At 29.4% G+C, this 18,836-nt stretch overlaps 1 protein-coding gene across 1 annotated transcript in view; it reads left to right on the forward strand.

Moving 5' to 3' along the window:
- The window catches only part of LOC111041229 (transient-receptor-potential-like protein), a 48,598-nt gene that overhangs the window by 28,428 nt on the left and 1,334 nt on the right, over positions 1 to 18,836 (forward strand). Inside the window, exons 7-13 of the mRNA XM_022325478.1 lie at positions 2,665 to 2,817; positions 3,186 to 3,444; positions 3,880 to 4,122; positions 7,027 to 7,222; positions 7,301 to 7,468; positions 9,389 to 9,626; positions 15,417 to 15,633. Coding sequence (XP_022181170.1) covers positions 2,665 to 2,817; positions 3,186 to 3,444; positions 3,880 to 4,122; positions 7,027 to 7,222; positions 7,301 to 7,468; positions 9,389 to 9,626; positions 15,417 to 15,633 — 1,474 coding nt within the window. The remainder of the gene's footprint in view (positions 1 to 2,664; positions 2,818 to 3,185; positions 3,445 to 3,879; positions 4,123 to 7,026; positions 7,223 to 7,300; positions 7,469 to 9,388; positions 9,627 to 15,416; positions 15,634 to 18,836) is intronic.

The following is an 18,836-nucleotide window of genomic DNA, read 5'->3' on the forward strand; positions in this document are numbered from 1 at the left end:
AGTTAATTATAAGTTTTCAAATAACTCTTAACTTAACTGAGTTTAAAAAATATATAAATATCTTTCACAGGGAGTATACAATTTTATTAGGTTTCCGTTTTAACTTATAAATTGATAAATATTATCAAAACTATTTTTAAAAATACACTTTTATTTATTTTATATCAAAAACCAATAATTGGCGAAATAAAAGTAAAAGCGTCAATACTTTCCTTGTGGATTTATACTATCACATCGCATTGTTGCTCGTTGAACAAAAATTACGCTCAACAAAAAATATAGGTCATATCACAAACAGTCCAATATTATGTAAATTTGAATTTTCCGATACACACAATGTAGGTGCGACGTGTATTACATCGTACAATATTAATTGACAAACCATCTCTACAAAACAACTGCAGAATAATAAATATTGTGAAATTCGTTTACCTTCGAATAATTAATTATACCTAGTTCATTGGTTTTGAACTTTATTGGACTCGCAAGTCGCAATTCATTTTAGTCTTAATACATCATTTTTTGTGACCCATGTTTCAGTTCCTTGTTTATATATATGTATACATTTACATTTTTTTAAATTTATTTGTTGGGTTCAATCACTGATTGGCCTCCCTCCTAATATCATTCATCGTAATTGTAAATAAATTATCATATTTACTTATTGTGTCATTCTAACACAGATTGTAAATATTCTTAATAAAAAAAAAATTTAGTAATTAATTTAGTGCATTATTTTTATGTTTATTTTATTTGTTTCGTAAAATTAAATTTAACACACACACACACATATATATATATATATATACATGTATATTTACAAAATAAATGTACATTTTTTTTAACTATTAAAAGTATATCACGCCCCAATACATGTTGGGTTGTGACCCACTGGTTGAAGATAACTGACCTAGTTCATCAGTTCATGCCTGCATTTTAAGCTATGGCATTATATTTAAGCCTGTAATTAACTAATACGTATTTCCTAGACACGGACAATAACAACCCAGTGGTGCTAATAAATAATATTATTATAATTTATTTATTTATATAATACATCACGTCACTCGATTGTCGTTATGCTCGGGTCGTAATAGACGGTAAATGTATTTTATGGGCATAAATCCCCAATATACAATCAAAATAATTAAATTGGTAATCAATTGCACACTAATTAACGAAATAAATCAAAATAACAAAACTCGTAATACTGTATTCATAATAAACTACAAAAACAAAGTTTAAATTTAGATAAATTAAAGTATAAATATACCTACATAGTTACAAATAATATAAAAATTAAACTAATAAAATAATCAGTTTATACAATTTGTTGAGGTAATAAAAATTAAAAAATTAATCATAATGTGGTTTATATAATTCGGGCGATGATAATAAAACTAAAAATAAAATTATCATATGGTTAGGGAAAGATTTCAATATTTGAGAGTGTTTCCGTCATGTGCACAACTATAAGACCAGCAATCTATATTTTATAGCGTATATATCCAATATCCATAAAGGAAATTATACAATTATAACGAGATTATATACAATTTTTTTTCACATTTATATGATTACTTTTGCTATTTTGGTAAAAAAAAAAAAAAAATGAAACACAAGTCACTTCTATTAATATCTACGCACGAGGAAGATTTAGGTACAATTGTTGAGCACGTAGATGACGTGCGTAAATTCTATACCGTTCGATGACAGAATAACACTTATATATTTTACATAATAATTATATTCATACTATCACATTTAAAGATATTTAAAAAGAGATAAAGTTCTACGGTATTATTATTTATTATCATTTTTTAGGGGTGGGGGGCATTCGTGCAGCAGTTGATCTACTGCAGTAAAATGATATAATAATTTTGTATAAATAATTAATTGACCTACCGGTGCCAAGTATGAAATACACGTCTTGCATTTGCAGTAAAATGTTGTTAAAACAAGATCACTTATTATTAACAGTAAGTTATTAACATTACTGTAGTACCTACTCGTTAAAATTACGATATTTATAAAAAATCCCATGTAGACACTATTTAGGTAAAAAATACATAAATATGTTTGACGAGCTCCTGGGAATGCCCCCCCCCCCAAGCGATCTACCACATTTTTTCTGAATAACTCTTTTTCCATAGGCACATATTAAAATAGTGATATTTATCATACTTAATTATTATAAACAACCAATAAGTATAATTAAAAATTTCAATATAAATTTATAATGCCTATAGTTTTTAAAACTGTTTACTACAAATTATGGTCCCACAATTCCACTACAGTGAATAACTATTCAATTATATTTCGTTACAACAAATTCATTACACATTGTTTGAAAATACCAATAATAATCAGGAAGGAAAAATGTGAACGCATTTAAAAAAAGATACAAGTCCGCAGTGATAGGTAGACCATGTACTGCCATATAATAATAATAGTAATAGGTACATGATTTTAATTTTAACCCGTTTATATTGCATAAATTATGATTAAGTACGGGACCACAATATAATATTATTATGTTTGGAATTCGTTTAGTATTTTCAAACTTAAAAAATAACAACAAAATACATATTTTGGTAACATCATCCACGTGATATTAACCATCGACACATTGTGTTATATTATACTTGTTTTGTTTTTCTATAGGTCTATTGGTACTGGTGTCGCAGAGGGCCGAAACACAGTTTATAGAGCTCTTCGGGTCCGAGTCTATGAACAAAAGTCTGCGACTGCGACAACTCCGCCAACGCGGCAACGGACCGTCGTACATAGAGCTCTTGATTTTGCATTTTGTCATCGGTAAAAATATTTTAAAGTTTTTCTTTCATTAATTATTATTGCATACTTACTGCACAGAAATATTTTCAATCAAACCTTATCAATTAAGTACTCTGGTTTGTAGCTACTGTTCTATAATATAGTCATCCCATACGTCTTGTAAGTCCTGAGAAATCGGCGAAAGGAACTCAAATGTTTGTGTTCACAACATTTGCGTGGCACCTGGTGTGTAGGCGCAAATGTCAGAAATTCTCATAATTTTCATATTACATTGTTCGCAACTAGAAAACGATAGATTGACGACATCATCCCAATATAATATTACTCGGCGTTTTTGTAACGGCAGTCGACCAATTGGGTGGGGTTTCTTATTATAATTATTGCTGCAGGATACATCTGGCAGGAGATACTTGACGTACGCAGGGACGGCCTGAAGAGGTACCTGGCGCACAACGCATGGAATTACGTGGAATTTGCCAGGAACAAGATGTACGTGACGGTGATCGCGCTGAGAGTTTACGCTTACGTGACTGAAAACTCACAAATACTGGCCGACCCGTCTTCAGCGTTCATTCCCAGGGAGAAATGGGAAACTTTCGACCCTCAACTCTTGGCCGACGCCCTGTTTGCCGCCTCCAACATACTGAGGTGAGGATTTTGTCGGTGCTGCAGTTTTCTCCGCGAATTCGTCAACACTATTTTACCACAATAATATATCGTCGAAAAATACGATTGGTTTTTTCATCTCTCAACAACGAGTTTGGATCAATTTAATAAACGTACGATTTCGCATCGTACAGGTAGTAGGTACACGCCTGTATACGGTGTGAGATATAATATTGTTGTACTTTCAACGATAATATCATTGAAATATTGGCAATATTATATTGCTATTACTATTTACTAGCAACTTAAAAATGATTTAACGAAACCAAGTTTATTCAATCTTACGATAAATAATAAAGAGAGTTTTGTACGAATTGCTATCCCACTTAATGGTTGTTAATTGTCACCTATTGGCTATTGCCAACGTTTTTACTCAAAATCGACTTATATAATATTCAAATTATGTTTTGTTTGCAGCGCTTTAAAGCTGATCCATATGTGTTCAATAAGTTCACATTTGGGACCATTACAACTGTCGTTGAAACGAATTCTCATCGATATACTCAAGTTCTTCAGTATTTACAGTTTAGTGTTATTTTCATTCGCGTGCGGACTCAATCAGTTAATGTGGTATTTTGCCGATCTGGAACGGAAAAAATGTTATAGCTTAATAGAAGCCGGATCGGGTGAGTCGTGCTCGAAATGGAAGAATTTCGGAAAGTGAGTCATTAAATAGAAATACGTATTAAATAGTTAACCGGTGTCGGATGAAAAGTCAATAGAATGGATACTAAAAGTATTTTTTTTTTATAAGTTTGTTAGCTACTATTTATAACTTGATAGTTATCTACACAAAATAAAATTGAAAGTTCTAGAACATTCACGTAAATGTTATTTACTAGGTGGTTTTTACGATTAATAATCAAACATAATTATTAAGAACACAATACAAATAGAAAAAATAAAATACTTGTGTAGTAATTATTAGCCTATTGACCCAAATACAGAAACAAGTATGTGTGGTATAGGTTTTTTGAGATAGATTGATAATATAATCAAAACGTCGATAGCATAGAAATTAAAACATATTTGTGTTAAAATTATAATGATTTTAAATCGTACAACTTAAAAAAAAAATATTAAATATAAAATTATGTATTTATTGCTAAAGGATTGGTACTTATAAATGTAATGAAAATACTTTATGATATTTAAAGAGATTTTATTGATTTTAATATTATTTACTTCTATCGTAGGTACCTACTGTTAATTACTATAATACACCTCTGCGTATTGCTTTTCAGTATAGAAACATGACGGTATTAATAGTTGATACTTGTAAATCTTAATTCGGCCCAAATGATTTCTGAAACGGTTTCTGCAATTCTACTATCAAACGGGTTTTCATGGTTAAACTGATTATAGAGGCGTTGAGCATTTTTTGATTTTGATATTTCCCGTTGTCAGTTCAAGATTCAAGTCAAAGGTCTTAACTATAAAGTATATATGGTATATTATACTCACACAGTCACACATCAGTGAGTATAAAAACAGTGTAAGCTGTGCCCACGCCCGTTCTCTGTGTACTGCAATCATCTACTCATATGATAATTGTACATCGAACCATTTAGCGAGCTTTAAAATGATCAATCATCGTTTTCAGGCATTGTTCATACCTACTAAGCCGATAATCGATAGGGTACCAGTTATAACGTCAACCCCAATTTCGCTTTGATAATTGTTGATTAGAACCGTTTCATTTTAATAACACCATTAGTTTGATATACAATTACGCCTTTTTTTAGAACAAGGTCGAACTTCATGTTTACGTGATAAAGAATATTATGATAAATGGCCTTATTAATTTCTAATTATGATTTGTATTAAAAACAAAAACTACGTCGTATATTAATTGTCAAACAAAATATTCGCTTCATTGCCCGAACGAATGAGGGATTTTTTCTGTTAAAATTAACTGTTATACATACTTATGCCATGTCAAGATTCCGTTTTTAACAGTGTAAAATGTTAATACTCTCAACTCTCAAATAAAATGTTGTCGTACGCAGTACCATAGAAATAGTCTGGCTGAGAAGCACTGTGAAATTTTCTGACAGTAAATGTGATAGGACTTGAATAATATTATTTTAACTAGATATAGAAAAAACAAATATACCAGGAAACTAAAAATCGTAAAATCAAACTGCACGGATTTAACATACATATGCTTGACACCTGCCAGCTACTGTTATTATATTTACAGAAGCTATTTTAAGATTGTACACCGATAATAATATTTCTCTTTGCGTTTAAAAAAAAATGCATAGTTTAAAATACGCTAAAAAAAAAACTACAAGCAATATTCTTATACATTTTAGTTGATGGTAAAAATATTTTGATGTACTTGATTATGTTATTTGATGCACTAGGACAGGAAAAATTAAGATAATTGATAAAGAATATCTTCTGGGAAAAATATATGGTGTGATGTGAAATCATAATAACTTCCTCACGAGCCTTGTACATGTCACGTACAACCTTTTAAAGGTTCATCGTATGTCATAATAAATAAAAAATGATTCGTGGAAAATTCTAGTCTTATGGTGATAACGATGAATTTGCAACAAATCCCTGACTGTGGAATCAAAACGATTTTTACTGGTCACGGTTACGAATAGATAAAACATATTATATGGGTTTGAGCTAGGGTTTTTATATTTTAATTGCTCTTGTTTTGAACAAACAAGCCATTACTATACCAAATTTATGCTTATTTCACTCAATTTGTTTAAGAATTAATTTGTGTTATAGGGTCAAATAGCAATGAAATCGGCTATTATGTTAGATCTCTAATACCAATAGTTATAGATCCCAACTTCTATTGGGGTTTGGATCCGTTCATTGTTTTGATTCATATGGGTTATAAGGGTCTTGGATATATTATGGTTACAAGTCGTGATAAATTATAATAAATTACATAAACCTACTAGGTATTATGATATCATAAATGTTGAAAAATAGTTACTTTGCTAACGGTATAGTACTATAGTGTTTACATAGCATAATTATTATTCAGTTAGTTTTTGCTGAACAATAATTACGATGTACGTGCCGTGGTTCTTACTTAGTAGAGAATCAAAAATATATGCGTCTGAACTCTGAATTTAATATAATAATGTATTGTTATGTGATGTTTGTGTTAATGATTTGTTCTTTGAGTGAATTATTGTTATCTGCATGATTTATATTCCGTCTGATTTAATTTTTTATACAATCGCTTCGTTAATTATTGCGTACTTAAAAAAAATAAAAATTAGCCAACGCAGCAAATTAAATAAAGGTACGTGACAAGCAAAAGTGTTAATATTAAATAAGAAAATGCAGAAGTTTGATGTATTTTTGAATTTATTAAATAATTTTAAATGTATTCTAATATAAATATACAATAAAAAAATTTGTGTTTATAATGTAGAAACATAAAACCTGTTACTAATAACACGTAAATACATAATACAACCAAATATAAACTGTAATATAAACTGAGTAAGATATCTACTTACATGCTTTGTCAAAACCCATAATTTAACAATGTAATAGATTATATAGAAATTGTAATTTTTGCAGTGTGTTCGAATCCATACATACTCTGTTTTGGACGGGTTTTGGTGAGGTCGATCTCGAAACCTTTGATCTACCAGGAATGAAACCTTACACTAGATTCTGGGCACTTTTTATGTTCGCTACTTATTCAGTAATTAACGTCACAATTATGTTGAACCTGCTCATCGCTATGATGTCCAATTCCTATTCTGTCATTGAGGTAAACCTACCTACACATTTTTTTTTATCGCTACCATAAAACTAATAAACTGTGTACCTACGTCTTAACAAACTGCAGGGTCAATCGGACGTGGAATGGAAATTTTCCAGATCGAAACTGTGGCTGAGCTGTTTCGAAGAAACACCGACACTTCCTTCGCCTTACAACGTGTATCCAACTCTGAAACACTTCAAAAAGCTTTATTGTTTCGTATGGAAGGTTAAGAAAACTGACTCGTGGCCTCGGGTAAATATTTGATTTCTTGATTAAACAAAATAATTGCTACAAAACAATACTATAGTTGGGAATCCGTATCGATGAAATACGATGGTAATATTTATTTTTTTTTACGTGGAAATGGCGAAAATCTTTTTCTTTTACGTTTACCCAGTAACGCAGAACACGAGTCATTATATTTTTAAAGAAGACGAATCAAATATTTTCATAAATATTTATTTACATCTTAACCAATTATAGTGTCTTTATTGCAGTGTATACCTACCTACCTATTATAGATACCTATATTAATTACCTATTATAATATTTCTAACGAACTTTAATCGATTGATTGTAAATACCTGTGTAGGTACCCATTATAATAGAACTATGTTTATATCGATTAAAAGTTGGTGTGGTGTGATTATCTATGTTTTTGCATAACATTCGCACAACAATTATAGTTGATGTATGCAAAAAATATTTTTAAAAAAAGAATAAAAATAATTTAATTCTGCTATTACGATCGAATAAAGTAAATATAAACTAACCTTGTACGCTGTTGAATGTGTGTCTGTGCAGCACGTATGAATCATAATATATATTATATTATATAAAGGCATGATAATAATATTATTATATTATCTCAGACAAATTGATCTTTGGGTATTTTTTTATATAAAAAAAACTATTTAAATGTCTATGATTTCTGACCATTATAGCCACGAGTTAATTTATTATTATACTGAATATGTAGTGAAATACAATTCATGTGACTGCTATTAATAACTGTCAAGAATATGCGCTGATGTAAGAGTATACAAATTAAATTGAACATGTCAAACTCGTGTATAATAATTTTCGGGATATCACATCATTATACAATTATCACCTAGATCCAACTTTTGGGGATCAGCTAAGAAATCAAATTTTAACAAAATTCAAACATTCCAAAATAATATCACACTTCTCGTTCGCAAGATTACAAATGCTCCACCCTTCGCCTTGATAATCTGACCCCCAACAAGTACCTAGCAATCAAAACAATTGAAGACAAGCATCAATCTTTTATAAAAGCTTTATACTAGATTAGAAAACCAGCAATAATTTTGGAGAAAAAAATCTTTTTTGAACTTTTCGTACTATAAGCCAATCAGTCGCCTTAACTCACTGACGGATCCAGGGGAAGGATGTAGGAGCCCAGCCCCGCTCCAGACATGTTATTTCCCAATTTTTTTTTAATAATTCCACAGACCCTGATATTACTATGTTTCAAATTACATGTATGTCTGATAATATAATATATGATTATATACAACTCTGGAGTGCACAAACTAAGATAGTACTATCTTAGTTCATGGTGGACAATGGTTCCAATATTGTAATTTTACATTAACAAACAATTGTGCCCCCCCCCTAGATCTTTGCTCTGGATCCGTGCCTGCAGCTTAACTGAAAGTAGGTTGTAAGTTTTTCGAAAACATTTTATTTCTTTGACGTAATTTCATTTCTTCAAATATCAACCCATTTCAAGTTTTGTAATACATATTTGAGATCTTATCAGTGGCGGTTTTTAGGGGGGGCGAAGGGGGCGCTCACCCCCCTTGGATATTTTTTGCATGTCCTTTTTATAATTAAAATTACACTAAATGCTTGAATTTCTTTAATTATGGTGGGGAGAGGCCCAAAAATTGAAAATAGCCCCTCCTTGATGTTTTATCAAAATCGCCATTGGATCTTATTGTTGATTTCTGACAATTTCATCGTATTTATTTTAACAATTTTCCATGTCTGGAGAAAGTGTAATTAATAATAATAATTAACAAATAATTATACTTAATAGTTTGTTTATTAGTCAAAATATATACAATATTCTGATCAAACATTTTTTAAGATCAATTTATAACTCAACTTTGAAAATCAAAATCAACCTATTTGTTTTATTTGCAGAATGACAAAGATAATAATTTTATAAATAAAAATCAAAGGGAGAGTGAATTTGCCACTGTAATGCGAGCCCTCATCTGGCGGTATATTTCGATGAAGCATCGAGAAATGGAAAATATGGGCGTAACTGAAGAAGATGTTAACGAAATTAAGTCTGAACTCAGTACAATGAAGTACGACTTTTTAGAAGTACTCCGGAAAAATGGCATGGAAGTGCCCAGCGATCATCGGAAAAAGACCAGTAAGTATTCACTAAATGTATATTACTTTTAAGAATTTTTAAAAATAGTACATCAAACAATTATTTTTCTTATTCAAACAATAATTGGTTTCAAAATTGAAACATACATAAGTATAAGTACTCTATACATAAATATCAAATTTTCCCCCAAACAACAAGAAATGGTTTGGTTCACTCTGCAGCTAGTTGTGTATTTTGGACTAAATTTAGAGTACATTTTAATAATATTAATCTGCTATACCAATATAAGACAGAATTTTTAAAATTTCAACTAAATAACGCATACCATATAAAATGGATCGTCCGCCCATCCATAGGCCATGCACTAAATTGTTTGAATCGGTTGATAATGAAAAAACACTTATTATCTATACATATTTAATATTTATGTTTGATTAAAATATTCAGATAATTATTACTAGGTACCTACTGTAATAACTAATAACTAATGGTGGTTGTCGTTAAACCTTGATAACGTGTGTGGTACCTACCTATCTAACTTGTATTTTGTGGGCGAGTGGTGAAAAAATGACCCGACAAAAAAAATAATTTCACTTTCTTATAATAATTATATGCTTAAACATCCAATACCTTTAGAATATGGTCACATAAGTTAGTTTTATACTTTAACTGCATCAACAAAATTCACAATTCAGATGTTTGCAACCATATTAACGAGTGTGGGGGGGGAGGTGAAAACTCAACTCGTTGATATCGAATCTATCGTTATGTATAAAACGAGCATATTATTATACTGATAAGTGATAATAATATTGGAACTTGACAATGACACTTATCAGTACTCAGTAGCAAGAAAATACTTGAAAAATTAGTTCCAATATAATACATATTATCTTCAACCTGCAGATGGACATCTGTTAAGTTATAATTTCACATTTTACATTTTTCCCCTCGTGCATTACACTAAACTGAAAAACTATTTAGGCCATGTCTTTAATTTTATTTCTATAACGATAATCAAATAAATATAATAGTATGCGTTAGTTGAAACGTTGATAATTCTTTCTAATATTAAACATACAGATTAAACTAATTTAAATTCACTCCAAGACGAGTCCAAAATACACAACTAGCAGAGTGAACACGAGCACAGGTATACTCAAATAAATATTATATACGAATATAGGACTATTTGCGAGAGAACAAATTTCAGGATAAGATGTAGTGTAGAAGCTATTTGCTGTAACGAAACGATTATTTTTTATTTTCGATCTCGAAGTCACTGCGCTAAGCAAATCAATAATAATAAATAATTATAATATCATATTTTCATATTTTCATCCCTCAACTTGTTTCGAAAACCTCGTCAAGAAATCGGACGGTGTTTTTCTCCGCAACTCATTGTGATGTACTTGTATTATACATACATATAATCGGGCAAGGAATAGACAGAACTCGGTTAGGTGTAACTGTGATGTAGGAACTTCATGAAAGGTTGTATACCGAAACTATTGTTATCAATATAGTAAATTGTAATCAGGCAAAAGACGACTATTCAACTCAATAAAAAAATACAATTATCCCAAACATTTTATTGTAAAGGGAATTTTTAAGCAAAAACGATTATTTTAATTTGATGTACGAATTAAGCCATTATTGCTCGTTCTTCTTTTATTATTAACAGGATGATATTTTGTTCTTCGAAGTGCGTTCATTACGTTTTCGATAAGAAAATGATTTATTAAGTAGACACTAGCTGCACAACCCAACTTTGCCCCGGAAAAAATAAATTAATATAAAATACAGCGACTTATAGTTGTATCTCGTTTTTATTATGAGTACCCCAGTTCACGGGAAAATCAACATCGGTGTACCTCGCTTTGAGGAATAATTTGACCGTTATGTGCAATATGTATACGCTTATGTGGCACTTGGCATAATTTCAACCGTCGTTCAAACTACAACTTTCTACATTTTTCTGGTTTTTTTAAGGACGACCTCTAAAGTTTTGGTAAAAATTGTCAAATCATTTTTGCGTCTATAAGCTACAAACATTTATTTCGTCGTACATTTGTGCAACAAACAAATTCATTAAATATAATAATATTTAAACAAAATCCCATAGCAACGCATGGCGAGTTGGCTATTCTACACCAATTTTGTTTTAAGGCTATTCCTGTAACCTATAGATATTAGATAATCTATATATTAACAAAAAAATTATTCAATTTTCGTGAACCAAAACGAACTTCATGTGTGATCAACTATGCCAACATATATGGGTTGAAAAACGAGGCAAAAAAACACTCCTCGAATCTCGAAGAATTTGGTTCCAATTGGTCCAATAGTTTCCAAGTCAATAAGCTCAATTCAAACGTAAATTCATGAATATAGATTCAAAATGTGATTCAGAACTAGGCACCTAACTAGCTTTGATCAACATAAATAAAAATGTATGGTTCAGTTTAAATTGAGATAACACATTTGCATATCTATTTTAGTATTTTTAATTAACTACAGAGTGTAAATACCTATGTATTAAAATTATGCACTACAAAACTGCTTCTACATTTTTATGGATTTGGGATAAAATTTAAATCATAAAATCTGAATTTTGCTCTTACTGTTTAAAAGTTGCAGATATTTAACAAACCATTGAAAACTATACATTGTATTATAATCAGAATTATATCTTGGGATTTTAACCATTTGCCTAACTTGTGAAAAAAAAGCAATCGGTATCAGAAGTAGTAAACCCTTATTACCTATAATTACGCGAATTATTCAATTAGTGATATTTACACACATAAATAGATCCATAAAGCCATAAAGGTTTCCATAAACAGAAATCAAAAAAATGTGGCTCTTTGCTTTATGATTAATGTATAAAGCCTATCTTATTCCCTCAACTTTTAAGCCACGTTATAAACAATTTTATATCACAGACACAAATATTTACCAATGTTTTAATAATAACTTAATTTGTATGAAAACTTTTGATATAATATCAATTTGAACCACTCTGTATAAATGTATATAAATTATAATATTATTGAACACGTAGAGAGGAATGGTAAAGAAAATTTATCATTTTTGTATTATCTTTAAGATAAAAAAATACTATACATTTTATCTCAAATAAAAATAATTAATCGAATTAATTTAAATGATATTCTTTAATTTTTTTTTTTATTTACTTCAACAGTTTATAATGTAATAGTTATAAAAAAAAATGAGTACTTATCTCGATTCATTTCAGCTTATCGTTTGTTTGCCTTATGCGTGTATATTTTATTTAAATAATTGTTTTGCTACCTGCCTAATTGTTTACCCTTAAATAATATTTATAATGTTCAAATATAAATATGCTCAAAATTATCATATGATATGTAATTTGTATTACCTATTAAAAGTGTTTGTTTTTCAATCAATTGATTTGTGTACATCAAAAGTCACTGCTTACAATTTAAATTGTACAAATTTTTCAAATTTTCACATTTATAAAATATGTTTATTTTTTTCATACGTATTCAAATTTGAAATTTACGGTTCACCAATGACGTTATTTTAAATAATACGATATAATAATAATAATAATAACAATAATAATATTAATAGTAATATACTTACAGCCTACTACATTATTTACAGGAAATATACATTTCAAATTATAAATAAATGTTGTCAATTCTAACACATTATTTTCTGCCTATCTTCGAGTAATAAAAAAGTGTAATGATAATATGGAAATGTATGTTGATGTCTTAAATCTTTGTAGATTTATAGTATGAGTTAAATATTTAACATATTATAATATTATACACATATAATTTTAATTGAAACATGAATTAAAGTGAACAAAAGTATTCCTTAATTTATTAATTAATTGTAGTATGTCATGAACTCTGGCCAATGGGCAGAGTCCAGAAGTGTTATTTTATTGTTATTAATTATTATTAGTGATTATTTTACCAATTGTGTATAGAAAATTATTAGAAACTATAAAAATATAGATTTCTATAGAATATTATGTAAGGTTTAACTTATTATTTATATTTTCGTCATATTATTAGTTATAAATGCATTTTAACATATTACAATTTATTATACAGTTTTCTTGCTTCAATGAAATAAATTAGGTAATAGACCATCCAAATTCCTGACCACACACACTCCATTCATTGATTAGTTAAGACCACTTGACATTTTGACAATCCGCTATACGAGGAAATCCGTGACACAATATACATTTTTAATTAAATAAAAAACATTGTTGATGCAAATGCATTGATATTTGATACACATGTTTCACCGATATTATCATAAGAATACCAAAAATAAATTTGAACATTATTACATAATACCTAAAATTTAAAACTACGATAAGGAAACGAAAACATTAGAGAACAGGAGACGTGATTCCAGTGCTTAAAAAAGATCGATTAATTAATTTTAATTAACCACGGTTAAAGCTATTCATTTTAACTCTCGAAGGTGCAATTAAAAAAGAGTTATAACACGAGAAAGTTATCATCGAAAAAAAATAATTTAAACTAATATCTACATATTATTATGTTAGTAAATATATTATTATATATATAACTGATATCGACTGTTAGTGCGACATTCGGAGTGTTTATCATTTCTTTCCGAACATTAGCTTTGAGTGTAAATGGCAGTACGATGAACTATAGATCGATTTAGTATTAACTGAAATATTTAATTAGCAGGTAATATATACGTCATAGTAATTTGTAGATGAAAATGATTTGATCTCGACGTTTTAGTGATTTATTAAACGTATATCATCGTCATTTAGTATTGTATATCAATACATCACCAGAGCACGTTCAGGTCCTAATTAACTGTAGATATTTTGATGTGCATATTATTGAAGTAACGGTCAATTCGTTGCTAGAAATTTGTATTTGTATTATATTTTACGATATATTATGAACGATGTCCCAAGAACTATAATTACCTGTACCACTTCTATAGTTACTTGGTATCGGATTGACATCAAAAATATATGCTAATTTAGAAAAAAAAGATATAAAATAAAAACGTTTTAAATCATCATTACTAATAATATGCGTACGTATACCTATGTTATAACGTTATTGCAAAACGTGCAAGAGAAACACGCCGCATGTACCTGCTGGTTGCTACTGTTGTCACCCAACAAATTGTGAGATTACTATTTTATATAGTTATTGAAAGATACACGTTGTAGTTCAAATTTCAAAATATCATACATTATATTTACGTATGTGGTTCTGTCCTAAGCTACTTATAAATTATAAAACACTTTTAATTAAAATCAAATTTACTTTGACTGTTTCACGAATAGTCAATACAACTCGTATATACCTACTCCTTTTTTATGGTCATAATTAAAAACCGTATTCCCTACTATTGTTCTTACAGCTGTACCTTCACAAATAGTGAAATTATTCTGATTGGCTTTGGCGATAGACATAGTTATTGTATATACTAACTGGTTAAGTAAAATTTTCAAAATCTGAACTCAAAGTTTAGGCCATATCTAAAAAATAAAATATTTAATGATGGATAATATGATAAGTACATAGTAGATACTATACAGTAATACAAATTTAAGCTCAATCAAAAAATATCAAAGTTTGTGTATTAACCTCCTAAAATACTAGAATCACTAGACCCAAATCATAACTTATATACCACTCCCCTATCGTCTGAAAACTGTGTTCGTGACGTAGTTAATCATGTACTGCTGTTATAGTATTGTAGATACTAACCTACTGTTATATAGATATTATATTATAATTTATAATTCGTTTTCTCGCGCAGTGGACAAAAAATCCAAAATCTGGGAACGACGGTTGATGTCAGACTTTTACGTGGCACCAGTGTTTCCGGGTGGCAGCGTTTGCAGCAGCAGCATCGATGATGTCTCGCTCGAACATCGATTGCGGCCGATCGATCGTTTCCGTAAGGCTGTCCGGATGGTGGCAGCCAACTCGGCGTCCGGCAGATGGCGGACTACCATATGTGGCGTGTATCAAAAGTAAGTAGGTACCAATAGGTACCATACACCTTATACTGAGTATTATTTTTGTTATAGTATTTGCTTATACTAGTAAAAGATCTATGGTAGGTACACACAAGTTACATGTAGCCATATAGGTACCTCCCCGAAGTAATGTCACTTAATGTTCTATCGCAGGTGAAACAAAATATGTCATATGATTTGTTATAACTTAAATATAAATAACTCAATAGTATGAACAGTGTTCGGGAATTAAATAGCTGTGAAAAAAAATTAAAATATACGCGTATAATAGTATAATCATAAAAAAAATGTAATATTGAAAGTATTACAATTATAAATGCGTTAAAAACGAAGAACAAATGAACATAATAATTTGTAATTGGCATTATAGATTTTTAGATATAATGAATATTATATGAAATATGAATACAAACGATTTTTCCTTTAAAAACTAACAATTACTAAATTACTAGCTATGTATAACTAAACCATTTAAATCAAACCACCTATCATATTGCAATTGCAGCAATTGAATTGCTTATACTTAGTAATTTGTTACACAATTTAACACCATAGATTTTTATGTTAACGTTATTGAACTTGAATTGGAAAAGAGTAAAATAAATTATTTCATTAAAATATCAAACCTTACTTTGTATGAGATGTGAGAGTTTATTTTTTTAATTAGTCAATGAAAATTTAAATGATTTGATTTTGACCAATATACAATATTAATTTTGGCTTAAATGGGTACCGAAAAAGTCAAAATATTTTTTTTTTAAATACCTTATTGTAGAAAATTCCATAAAATAGCGTGTTAAATTAAATATCGAGTTTAAATTCCTATTAATAATTCCATGCAAATATTTATAATCAATGATAATAATTAAAACTATAGGTATTTTAGTATTTGTATACTAATCAATCTATGTCTTATTACAACCAATTCAGGTATACGTGGTTGCTATATGTGTTAAACTATGCAGGTTTTAACGTTATCCGAATTTCACTAGATAAAACAAGAATTGTTCTGATGATTTTTAAAAAGTCACTAAATAATTTGTACTTTTAATTGTTCTTATAATATCACTCACACAAGTGTATAGATTTTAATTTATTTTTAGATTTTTCTATTATCTAGTGAATATTAATAAGTAGTAATAGAACCTACTATTAAAATTTAACAGGTTGATTGCCACGAACATTTTAACATACTTGCCAAACATAATATATGGATCATACTAGATTCACAGTTCACACTAGATTTTTTTTGTGACATTTGTGTCGAAAGTATTGAGGGATATTGTGACGCACTATTGGGTCATTTTTTTAGTTATTTCTGGATCGATTCTTTAACAGCAAAATTTAACAAAATATAACAAAATCATTAACTTTTTCAAAAACATTTTGGCAAACATCGTGTGACCCAATAATAGTCTACATACGGAGCATATTATGGCAGTCAACATGTTAAAAACATTTTTAAAGCACGTTTCTTTTGAATATTTATGTGTATTTAAGCAATTTTTAAAGAATGTAAGTCCACGTCAAATATTATCAAAAAAATCAAAACCATCTGCAGGATTTAAAATTGTCCACAATGTTTAATTTATTGTGAGTAATTTGTATTATAATCTGTTCTAGAGCCTTTCGAGATGTGTGCAAGGTTTTTATTCGCAATGTTTTCTTTACATTAATTGTAATACAATATTTTGATGTGTGTGTATTTTTGCACAACGTTGTGTAACTATACAGGTATATAATTTGATGATAGGATTATCTAGAAAATAAAAATAATTATCCAATAATTGGTTATTACTTATTACTTATTAGTTATTATAAATTTATCATAATTGTTTATCAAACGATGATTTTCCTGTATAAATTTAATTGGTCCAAACGGGTTGCAAATGTTTAATTATGATTGTTTCCGAGATTTCTTAGATGCGCAGCCCATATTGTCTATTTGGATAACTAGGTATCAGTAAGGTATATAATAATATTATTATCAGAATTGTAATATTACTTTTTATTTTACATTATTTTTTTTTTATTCTAAGAAAAAAAAGACCCTCGGCTACATGAGCCATAAGGTTTACAGTCTTACAGAAGATATGTTTAATTAATTGTCTATGCTTATTCTAATTCTACATTTTTATATCTTGTTTTGAAGATAGGCTGCTGTGATGAATTTGATGATGTTAGAAATGAATTGAGGGTGATAGTTTAGTATTTCGGCTTGTGATTCGGGCAGGTTTTGGCTTTTGGTTTTGGATATTGTGGTATGTTCCGCATTCGGTGAGAATAGCCACGATGGCTTAGACACCGCTGGATGTGCACATTGGAGGTTCTTCCTTGGCCATTAGGACACTGTGGGAGATTTGCCTGTGTCTGATTCTGAGTCTCGTTAAAATGACTTCGAATTTTCTGTGAATTTTTGTAGGAAAAATCCAATTGTCTATATTATGTTTAATATGATTTAATTTAGTATAGTAAGATACTATAGTATGTACACTTCTGATGCATCTTAGTTTACAATTTATTTGTCATAAGTGTTCGTATGTCCCTGAGTGAAGTAATTTGTGTGGACGATGATAGTGGAGAGGTGATTGCAGCTTTGGCTGCGAAATCAGAGAATTCGTTTTCTCTTATGCTAGAGTGTCCTTTATATTATTTTGTGGTCGTCAGAACCTGCGAAACGTTGAAAGCAAAAAACTCCTCGCCAACTATAGCTAAGATTGTTCAGTTGTTGTATTGTTAAAATTTAACAATAAAAGTTATACGTGTATAACGAATACTGCAGTCTTCGTACTATTATGTACCTATAAATACCTATAAGCGAATAAATTAATTATTACAAAAATCATTAGACGTACTACAATAGTATAAGTGTGTGCGGTCGTTGAATTTTGCAGTTCTCCGAAATCCCGTCCTTATCCAATGTCTATTTTTTGCATCGTGATACCTATCATCATAAATATACACTAGACGGTATTGTTTATTGTTCATGTGAAATATTACAATAGTGTCTATCACGGCGGGCGAGCCATTTTCGTACACTCAAATTAGTGTATTATTATTAGTAGGTACTACAGTATCAATGAACTATTATGTGTAGACACTGAAGTCACCTGATTAATGTTCGTACTACTAAAATAATTTAACACCATATGCGTGCGTTCGTAAGACTATTATAATTTTATAATATCTATTATCTA

Source organism: Myzus persicae, unplaced genomic scaffold (assembly GCF_001856785.1).
Source record: "Myzus persicae strain clone G006 unplaced genomic scaffold, MPER_G0061.0, whole genome shotgun sequence".
Lineage (NCBI taxonomy): Eukaryota > Metazoa > Arthropoda > Insecta > Hemiptera > Aphididae > Myzus > Myzus persicae.